The 10,591-nt window shown below is 49.0% G+C and overlaps 1 protein-coding gene across 1 annotated transcript in view; it reads left to right on the forward strand.

Annotated features, from left to right (window-relative positions):
* The first annotated feature begins 3,492 nt into the window (after positions 1–3,492).
* Positions 3,493–10,591, forward strand: part of LOC103213149 (eukaryotic translation initiation factor 3 subunit D) — a 42,599-nt gene continuing 35,500 nt past the window's right edge. Inside the window, exons 1-8 of the mRNA XM_042783464.1 lie at positions 3,493–3,615; positions 3,921–3,966; positions 4,675–4,811; positions 5,643–5,728; positions 6,353–6,425; positions 8,519–8,631; positions 9,691–9,823; positions 10,381–10,528. Coding sequence (XP_042639398.1) covers positions 3,493–3,615; positions 3,921–3,966; positions 4,675–4,811; positions 5,643–5,728; positions 6,353–6,425; positions 8,519–8,631; positions 9,691–9,823; positions 10,381–10,528 — 859 coding nt within the window. The remainder of the gene's footprint in view (positions 3,616–3,920; positions 3,967–4,674; positions 4,812–5,642; positions 5,729–6,352; positions 6,426–8,518; positions 8,632–9,690; positions 9,824–10,380; positions 10,529–10,591) is intronic.

The following is a 10,591-nucleotide window of genomic DNA, read 5'->3' on the forward strand; positions in this document are numbered from 1 at the left end:
ACCCTGTCCTACAGAGTCGCTATGAGTCCAAGTCGATTGATGGCAGATGAGTTTGAGGGTTTTGCTCCTAAATTAGCAGTCTTAACTAAGTAGATCATTTTACACTCCTGGTCCTGTTTTCGGAACTGTAGAAGGAGAGAGAGTACTCTACCTAAGCCATTCGCCCCGCCCCCTAGCTATAAGAATCAAACGAGATGATTAAAGAGGACTTGGGAGCCGCAGGGCATTGTGGGATACAGAGGGGCGGAAGAGTTCAGTGGAGCATTCTGGGATACTGAGAATATGTCAGCCTCTCCCGGGCCCCAGCTTCGATTGCACGGCCGCCACGTTTCAATGCTGCCTGACGTAACTGTAATCACACCTTTTGCGTCTTGGCGTCTCAGAGGCTAATGCTCACACCTCGCAAAGAGCAATAACGACTGTCTAGGTTACCTTAGGAGCTCTGGTAGCATAGTGCCTAAGGCACTTGACTGCTCACCAGAAGGCTGGCGGTTCAAATCCACCAGCCACTCCTCGGAAGGAAGGTTGGGCAATCCTACTTCCGTAGTGATACTGCCTCGGAAACCCAAGGAGGGGTCGCTATGAGTCGGGACGACTGGACGGCAAACAACAACAACAACAACAACAGGTTACCTTAGCTTTACGGCTCGTGCGTCCTTCCGCCGAACTCGGAAGAAGCTGGTGAACGTTTTACGACAGCGCCTGTCGTGTTTACGGCGCCGGCGACTGCGTGCGCATCTTCCTTCTTTTCCCGGTTCCTCCGAGTGCAGCTGGTGGCTTCGATTTCTTACCGGGACCATCTCCTGCCATCGGGGACGGCCGAGGCCGTTGCAGGTGAGCTGTGTGTTGCGTGGGATCCTGAGGCTCTCCAGAGCCGGTTCGGGCTGGATCTGGGCTTCATGGGCCTCCCGGAAGAGACCTCGTTTACGTCCTCTCCTGTTGCCGCTGTTCTTCAGCTGGGCAGAGCACAAGTCTACTTTTGGGGCCTCCGAGTTCGGCACACTACGGGGTGCGGGGTCCAGACAGTGGGTGAAGTCTCTGACTTTAAGCTCCGCTTAGTGCGCACGGTTTGGGTATATTTGGTTGCTACTTAACGTAGTGGGGTCTCAGGTTCTCCTGAGTTTTACGAGTCGGGCATCGGGAGGCGTCAAGCTAAGCGATATTCGGCCCCTGCCCTGAGGAATGCACAGCTCAGAGGTTCGTTTTCTTTGAAATGAGAAGTTAGGATGAACGAGAATTGTTCTCTGACCTGAAGACCCTCTTCCCCTGGGAGTTGCCCAGTACGATCTGTGGTAGCCTCCGTCATCTATCTACACAGTGCTGTGGCCAGCGTAGCTCTCAAGTCCAGCGTTCGCAAACGGTTCCATTTCCTCTGCTGGTTCCATTCTGCTCTGTTTTACATGGGCTGGAGCCAGAGGGCTTCCTCCCAGCCCCTGGAAAAGCGTATGTCAAGCGTTGGAGCAGTTTTCTTCTTGAGCTTCTGACAGAGCAACTAAACTAAAAGAAAGTGTATTTGGAGACATCGTTATTGTAACGTCATGTATGGTCTGAAAGACCCAAATTTTCTCAAACTGCTGCCCGGCTCTAATAGAATGAAAAGAAGCCTGGCCTCAAGATAGCCCGCGCTTTAAATCTAGTCGGTTTTGAAATTATGGACGGGTCAACTTGAGTGGTTTCGCTGAGCTTCCAATTTTTTTCTCTCAAATCTGGAGGGAGATTTGAGAGAAAATCCGGATCCGACTCAGCGATCCCTCTTTGGGTTTCCGAGGCGGTATCACTACCGAAGTAGATTGCCCCATCTTCCTTCTGAGGAGTGGCTGGTGGATTTGAACCGCCAGCCTTCTGGTTAGTGGTCAAGTGCCTAAGGCATTACGGCTCAAATCTCTGGCATGCCACCTCCTGCATATAGGTCAATAAATACTTGTTGAATGTGGATCGTTGAGACCAGCACCCTTTCCTTCTGTCCTCTTCCAGTAACAGGGCTTAAGTTCTGAGTTGGAGGGTGACACTCGAGCGTCATTGCCTGTTGCTGTCACCCAAGTGTTAGCCCTGTGGCGAGCCTCGGTCTCTCCATCTTGGATGGTGAGAGAGTGCACCAAGTTCAGGGAGCTCTGCTCTGGATTTGCTCTCCAGCTTCCAGGAAACACTTGGGTGGTGAATCTTTGGGCACTAAGGTTTGGAGCACTCTGGGAGGGTTGTGATGGGTGGTAAGTGCGTAGTTTTGGGTGGGGACTGTGAGGCACACCTCTGCTCTGGGAGCCTTGGTTTATATGCCCTTGAGAGGAACTATAGCATCAGGCAGAGGATGGACTCTGGAGCCACGCTGCCCAGAGTCAGATTCCTTAGCAACCGGCATTGAGACTTGAGGTTTCTCACCTTTGTGCCTCTGTTTTCTTATCTGAGGTGGGAATCACGCTGGTTTCCACCTCACAGGATTGTTGGGAGGTTTTAAGGAAGCCATGCATGGTTAACAGTAAAAACAATGCCTGGTACCCATCATACACTAAAAACAATGCCTGGTACCCGTCATAGGTGTGGATTCCATAGTGGTGGCTTTTAACCTATGGTTTATGGTGACCTCAGCGTCCTGGCAGGCCTTGTGCCTAGCTCTAGCTGCTTGCTCTGCACACAGGATTTGCACTGATGATAGAGTATTGGAAGAACACGTATGGACTCTTTTTTTCTCACCACTATGTGTGTAGATGTATTTCACAAGTCCTAAATAGTGATCGTGTGGCATTTTACAAAGGAAGCCTTGTCTTGTATGTTAACTAAGACTTACACAGTGACTTTCGAGTATACGAAAAGCTGAGATTCCATTTATTCTATAGGTGAGGAGACTGTGTGCCTGGTTGAAAGTGTTTCTAAGTACCACATTGTGGTTGTTATGCTTGAAAAAGGGTTACCAGATTTCATCACATCTGTGAAACCAAAAACCAGACCCACTGCCATTGAGTATATTACAACTAATAGCAACCGTCTAGGACAGAGTGGAACTGGCCCATAGGGTTCCCAAGGCTGTACATCTTTATGGAAGCCAGTTGTCTCATCTTTCTCCCATGGAGCGGCTGGTTTGTGTGAACCGCCAACCAGGTACTTTAACCATTGCAACACTAGAGCTCCTTCAGATCTGTGAGGCACGCTGATTTTAAGAAGCACCATTTATTTATGTAACACAAAGAAAAGGGGCCAGTTAAGCTGTGACGTGCCATCCAACGAGGTGCAGCTCCATTTCAAAGACGTCACAGTTGAGCTAATGAGCATCACAAAACTAATGGGGTATGATGCATCAATTTGGTTAGCCACCGAATGAGTTTTAAGTATTCACAGCATTATTTCTATAACAGCAGTGGCTCGGTAGTTGAGGGTTCCATTTTTGTGTGTTGCTTTTTGAATTTTCATCGGTTGTGTCAAGCTCACCTCACATAGAGGACTTGTACTTTGAGGTTCATGCAACTACTCACCTTATTTGTATCTTTAAGGTTTTAGAAGATGGCGAAGTTCATGACACCTGTGATCCAGGATAACCCCTCGGGCTGGGGCCCCTGTGCAGTTCCCGAGCAGTTTCGGGATATGCCCTACCAGCCATTCAGCAAAGGAGACCGGCTAGGAAAGGTACTTGCCTGTCAGCAGGACTTTGCCTCTTTCAAGCTGGGGCTGTTACTGCCCAGGAGTTCCTCGTTGCGTTTTATTCTCTCAAAAGCTTAGCCCCTATGCTCCTAATAGTGATGCCAGCTGAGAAAGGTCCTGACCTCTGGAAGTAGTCAGAGGAGAGCTGGGTCCTTACAAAGACGCTATGATCCAGTTCTTCTGATACTTGATCACACTGTGTCCTCCTTTAACTTGGTCAGGGGTTTCTGGGTCAACAGAAGCATGCCTGGCTGACCTGTGCGTTCTCTCTTTCTTGCTGCTCTGAATAGGTGGCAGACTGGACGGGTGCCACGTACCAGGATAAGAGGTACACAAGTAAGTACTCTGAAACTGACTGCCCATATTGGGGCCTTGAGAGAATTGGTTGTTCCTGTTCTAGTAACTTCCATCTGAAAGGGCTCTAGGATGGGAAGGGAATGCCGATAAGAATTCCGTTTTCAGGAGCATATTCTGGACTGCACACTCCCTTTTTTGAAACAGCCCCAAAACTGAGACTTCATTGAAAAGGCTTGAGTGGAAACTTGAAGCAGGTTAGCTGTTAGATTAGGGGAGTGGGGATCCCTCCCACTGCTGGGGGAGCCATGGACCCTTATAAAAATCTGTGCGCACACATCCTCACTTTACAATCCATGGCTTGGATTTACTGAACCTCTCAAGCCCATCAGTGGACCCCAGGCTTAACAAACCCTGGTTTTAAGATCCCAGTAAGGTGGATAGGAAGTGGCCGTGTGGAACACTCGCTTCGGAATACCTGAGGCTGAGGTTGGCAGAAGGTGCATCCTGATCCATTACACGTCTGCTCTGGGCACCGCATCGTGAAAAGTGGTGGTACCTGAATGTTCATGCACATCACCTGGGGATCTGGTTAAACCGCTGGTTCTGATGCCTGAGGTCTGGGGTGGGGCCTATGAGTGCATTTCTGGCAGGCTCCCGGGCACGCTGCTGGTCTGGAGAGCATGCTGTAAGCAGCACGGCTGAAGTCTGTGGGTGGTCGTAATTACTGACAGTCACCTCTTTTTTCAGACAAGTATTCCTCACAGTTTGGTGGTGGAAGTCAGTATGCGTATTTCCACGAGGAAGATGAAACCAGCTTCCAGCTGGTGGATACAGCACGTACACAGAAGACTGCCTACCAGCGGAACCGGATGAGGTTTGCACAGGTAGGCCGGAGCCTGTGCATCTTGGGGCTGTTACTGTTGGCCATCGGCTGGTGCTAAAAATGCCGATGGACCCATTAGAGGAGAGCAAGTTGTCAGAGGTCTCTAGTGAATCCCAAGTAGCTGTTCAGTGTGTTGTCATTGGCCTGACCAATGTGTGCTACAGTAAGCTTGTACTGGGTTCAGTAATATGCTTTAATAGTTTGGGTTTTTGTTAACCAGTAGCTTGGACATCATACCCGTCCTGTGCTAAGAAAGGGTGTTTGTCCTACCAGCTGTCTGTCTCTGTTGGATAAAAGGGTGAGTCTGTGCCTGCAGCCTCACTTAATTGCTGTATGCAGGCTTTATTGAGTAGACGGTCCAGTTGGGCTACATCTTACTACATAAAGAGGCAAACTCACCAACTCTAAGAAAAAAAAAAAAAATAGTGCCATCAAGTCAATTCCAACTCGCAGCAACCCTGTAAGACAGGGGAGAACTGCCCCATAGGGATTCCAAGCTGTAAATCTTTATAGAAGCAGACTGCCTCATCTTTCTCCTGTAGAGCAGCTGGGTTTGAATTGCTGACCTTTTAGTTAGCAGCCAAATGCTTTGACCACTGTGTCCCCAGAGCTCCTTTAGCTACTCTAATAAGACCCAGTAAACTTCTTTCAGTGGAGAGTTATGTTGTGGGAATAAATCCAAGCTAATTCCAAGTACTTGTGCCACTAAAACCCCCCGACTTGATTCTGTAGAGGAGTATATAGAACGTGGGCCCTTAAGAGTTCTGCACGGCCTAGTGTAAGCCAAATCTCCTGGCGTTTAACGCAGATTTTTTTTTCCCCCCGATCCCAGCGGAACCTCCGCCGAGACAAAGATCGACGGAACATGCTGCAGTTCAACCTGCAGACCCTGCCTAAGAGTGCTAAGCAGAAAGAGAGGTAGGACTCCCATCGGCCAGGACAGGTTATTCTCAGACTGAATCGTGGAACTGGAGCAAAAGGATAGCTGCTTTCCCCACCATTGCAGAAATACATGTATTTTGTTGTTGTTGTTTTGTTTTGTTTTTGTTAACTCCTAAAGCAGGTTATGCCACCTTTATAGCCCTTGCATCCTTCTCCAAAAGTGGGTTCGTGGCAGATAGAGTGGGCAGAAGACTGCTTGCTGGTGGGCATGAGCACTGGCGGAAAGCAGCGTCACCTTAATCAGGGAAACCTTGTGGCTGTGGCTGTGGCTGTGGCTGTGGCTGTGGCTGTGGCTATGACACAACTCCTGAGGGTCCCATTCACACCATGTTCTGTAAGCCCCCTGCCCTGTCTGGGTGGGGGCTGCTAGTGGGCAGTCAGTACTCTCAGACTGAATCACACCTGGTCAATATTGGGGGGCAGTGTGCCTCTTCTGGCATCTGTGCTTGCACTGCACCCATTTGGCCTGTTCCTTCTTACTGAGACCCCATTTTCTACAGTGCAAAGACAGTGGAGTTGAGGCCAACTGAAGGAATGGCAGCTTCTGCCTTTTGAAGAAGCACCAGTTTGTCTGAGAGCACAATTTGTCTGTCTTTGCAGAGAGCGCATTCGACTACAGAAGAAATTCCAGAAGCAGTTTGGAGTGAGGCAAAAATGGGACCAGAAATCACAGGTAGGGTATCCAGACCAGAATCTGTCTAGGGATTCCATTTGTTTTGTTTCTTTGGTTTTGTACCAGCTATATTGAGAATAGCTCACGCATCATCCAGTGTACCCGTTTAAAGTGTACAATCCACGGTTTTCCATCTATTCACAGCTCTGTACAACTATTACCACTGTCAATTTTGGAACATTTTCATCACCCCGGAAAGAAACCCCATAACCTTAGCAGTTACCTTGTGTAAAAATGACGTGAGGGTGACCTCCTTGTAGCTTTACGAGGTAGGGAGGAGGACCAAGATCAGCAGCCCAAGGCTGATTCCTGAGAAGCAGAAGTCAGACACGGCTCTACCCTCCAACCTCTTGACCAATTATGACACCAGCTGTCCTCCCACAGCAGTCTGTCCTTCTCTGCTGGGTTCCATACTTCATTGCAATGACCACACAACTCGAGTGACAGTGCTCAAAATTGTGTTTATTGGGGAAGTAGTAAGTCGTGTTTCAGGATCGGAAGCGACTCAGGATACGTGTCTTCCATCAGGACAGCTCTTCTCAGCCGTGCCTGCAGGCACCTCTGGCCTCGTAGCCCCTTGGCATCTCCCCTCCTCGGCCGAGTGGCTCTGCTGCCCCATTTCTCTGCTGCTGCTTCTTGCCATCTCAGCAAAGGTTATAGCTCTTTATCTCCTGGGTCAAGGAGGTTCAGTGCAAGATTCTCAGGTCCAAAGGACACATTCCACTCCTGGCTTTTCTTTCTTGATGGCAGCAAGATTCCCCCCTTTTCTGTCTGGAATGGTTCATTTTAAGCCTAGCAGATGGCAAAACTGACCAGTCCCCATGTTAGGGGTCCATACATGTTACTTCCATGGTCCCACCCACCCAAAGCCATGCCCCTTTATTTACATAATCAGCAAGCTGTCTAGTCCCCTTGGTGGGCCACGGGCACCTCACATTTGCATAGTCCCACACAGTCATCTGATGGGAATCACAAGACCACAACTAGACGGACCACCAGCGATCCACCGTACCACACCTTGCCATCCACCACCACCCCTCAGCCCTAGATAGTCACTAGTCTATTTTTCATCACATTGGATTTGCTGTTCCAAGTATTTCATTTTTTTTTCCTCCTAATTGTGATTTGGGTGAAAGTTCACAGAGCAAATTCATTTTCCATTTAACAGTTACCCTTGCCTGTGGTTACCGTTGCCCTTGGTCCTTCTTTCCTGTCCCTTCCTGCCTTCTGAGCTTTATCCTTGGGCAGATGCTGCCCTTTTGATCTCATATGGTTGATTGTTGTAAGGAGTGGGTACCTCCCTGGTCTTTTTGTTCACCTTATAGGCCTGTCTGTTGTTTGCCTAAAAGCTGAGCCCCAGAGGTGAGTTCAGTTCCAGGCTTGAAGGCTGTCTGAGAGTGATAGTCTTAGGGGTTGTACCAGTCTCTATCAGACCAGTAAGCCCAGTCTTTTTTTTTTTTCTTTTGTTATGATTTTGAGTTTTGTCACACATTTTTCCCCTACTCTGTGCAGGACCTCCTATAAGTGCTCCCTTTCTGTGGTCAGCTGGGCACTGTCTAGGTTGGGTTATTGTGACTACTACTTACAAATGGAATCATTCAACCTGTGATTTGTGTGACGGACTTCTTTTACGAGCAAAGTGTTTTCAGGCTTCATCCGTGTTAGCACTCATGTCAGTATTTATTTCTGTTTATGGCTGAGTAATACTCCATTTGATGGCCATACCACACTTCATTTCTTCATTCATAAGCTGATGAACATTTGGGTTGTTCCCAGTTTTTGACTGTTGTGAAAATCCTGCTGTAAATGTCTATATGTAGGTCTTTCTTTACATACATTTTCATTTCTCTTGGGGGGAATTCCATTTGTTTTTGAACTCTTGATCCCTTCAGGCCTCCTCTAGGTTGCAACTCCTAAGAGTCAAGAATGCCTGCTTCTAAAACAGCCACTACATGGTAAATGTTCATTGTATGTTCCCCGTTCGTACTGTCAGTCCATCTTTTGCTTCTTTTTTCTTTGCACTGGCTGTGGTTTGGTTTGTTCATTCTATTCCACTGGCTTTGTTTCTCCTCCAATGATTTTTTTTGCTACAGAAGCCCCGAGATTCTTCAGTCGAAGTTCGCAGTGACTGGGAAGTAAAAGAAGAAATGGACTTTCCCCAGTTAATGAAGATGCGCTACTTGGAAGTGTCGGAACCACAGGACATGTGAGCAGCATCTTTCACAACCTGTCACTGTGCTGGGGGTGGGGGGGCAGATGGTGATGAGTATTACACCCTAGTATTTCCAAAAAGAATTTGAAGCCACTGAATCAAAAGACAGGAGAGCTCTGGTAGCGTAGTGCCTAAGGCATTTGACTGCTAACCAGAAGGCTGGTGGTTCAAACCCACCAGCCACTCTATGGAAGGAAGGTTGGGCAATCTACTTCTGTAGTGATACCGCCTCAGAAACCCAGGGAGGGGTTGCTAGGAGTCAGATCTGACTCTATGGCAATGGGTAAATGGGGTTAATCAAAAGATACTGAGATCAACAATTGTATTTGAAAAATTATGGTCAAGGGAGGAAAAGCAGAAAGAAGGGTACCGGTACACAGCTTCAGATTTCTTGCTATTTCCTGACATCCTTAGTGAAAGAGAATGAGGTTAAGTTGCATATCCCTTTTGGCAGAAAGAAAGAATAGTTTCTTCAGAAAGCTGATGCTTTGAGGAGGCACTGCAGTGACAGGCAGCTTAGCGTCAGCCCACCTGGGTGCCTCTGTGACTCATCATCTCCCTGTCTTGACCTCAGTCTCCCTGTCTTTAAAATGGGGCAGTTGGGCTGGAACGGTTGTGTTCTCGGTGCTCCGGGAGCCACGTCAGGAGCTGAGGGCTCCGGAAATTCAGCAAGCACTGGAATTCGCCTCCTGTTCTAGTCAGAGAAGCTGTTTTCATCTAGTTACATGTTGGACTCTGGATCAGACATCTGATTCCATGATTTAAAGGGAAAAAACGAGAAATAAGCATTGGGCTACATATTAGAACCACCTGAGGGGCTTTAGCACCTGCTGCAGGGTGCCCAGATCAGGGGTTGTCAACCAACGCCGGCATTTTTAATGCCTCCTACGTGGTTTTGCTTTGCAGCCTGGGCTGAGAACGAGGGTCTTGCCATTAAGTAGGTCTTCTTTCCCTTTACCTGGCCTGTCTCACTGCCCTCCCCTCAGTGGGCGTTGCAGAGCTCTGGAATGCCACGACAAAGCCTTTGATGAGTCTCACCTGCTCTCCCCTCAGCGAGTGTTGCGGGGCCCTGGAGTACTACGATAAAGCCTTTGACCGTATCACCACGCGGAACGAGAAGCCGCTGCGGAGCATCAAACGCATCTTCCACACTGTCACCACCACGGACGACCCTGTCATCAGAAAGGTACCCACGCCTTACCGCCCCTCCACTGTTTACAGATGCCGCCAGCTTCTGCAGTGGAGGCCGCTCAGAAAGCACAGGGACCCCAGGGACCTGTAGATGGAGTGTGGGCCTGGGAGACTCCTTTAGTAAAGGTTCTGAACCAGACTTGCCAGTGGGTGTGAACAGAGGCGTTTGCTGGCTGGGCCTCACCTCTGGTGTTCGGAGGAGCTGGATTTGGATGCCAGCTATGCTGCACGTAGCTGCTTCCCAGCTTCTGCTCTCCGCAGCCTTAGTGCATATACTCACCACACGCCATCGGGGCAAGGATTCACCATTGTGAACCACTTTCCTGGAATCTGGCGAGTGCTCCATGAGCTGCAGCTCAGAGCTGTGAACAGAAAGGCACTGCCTCACCCAGGCAGCTGCACTCAGGACCTTTGCCCCTGGGGAGGTCATGTCTGCAGAAGGGCCCCTTGTTACTAAGGGACTGTATGGCAGCAAGCACAGGGCTCCTTCCCTCTGCGTGGGCACTTAGCTGAAGAGTGTCCTCAGACCCATCTGTCTTGTCCTCCTTGCAGCTGGCAAAAACTCAGGGAAACGTGTTTGCCACTGATGCCATTCTGGCCACACTGATGAGCTGCACCCGCTCAGTGTATTCCTGGGATATCGTTGTCCAGAGGGTCGGGTCCAAGCTCTTCTTTGACAAGAGAGACAACTCTGACTTTGGTAACATGCCTGTTTGTTTGTTTGTTTGTTTGTTTTTATTGTGATTTGGGTGAAAATTTACAA

This window comes from Orycteropus afer, unplaced genomic scaffold (assembly GCF_000298275.1).
Source record: "Orycteropus afer afer isolate SDZICR_OR568_19922 unplaced genomic scaffold, OryAfe1.0 scaffold01345, whole genome shotgun sequence".
NCBI lineage: Eukaryota > Metazoa > Chordata > Mammalia > Tubulidentata > Orycteropodidae > Orycteropus > Orycteropus afer.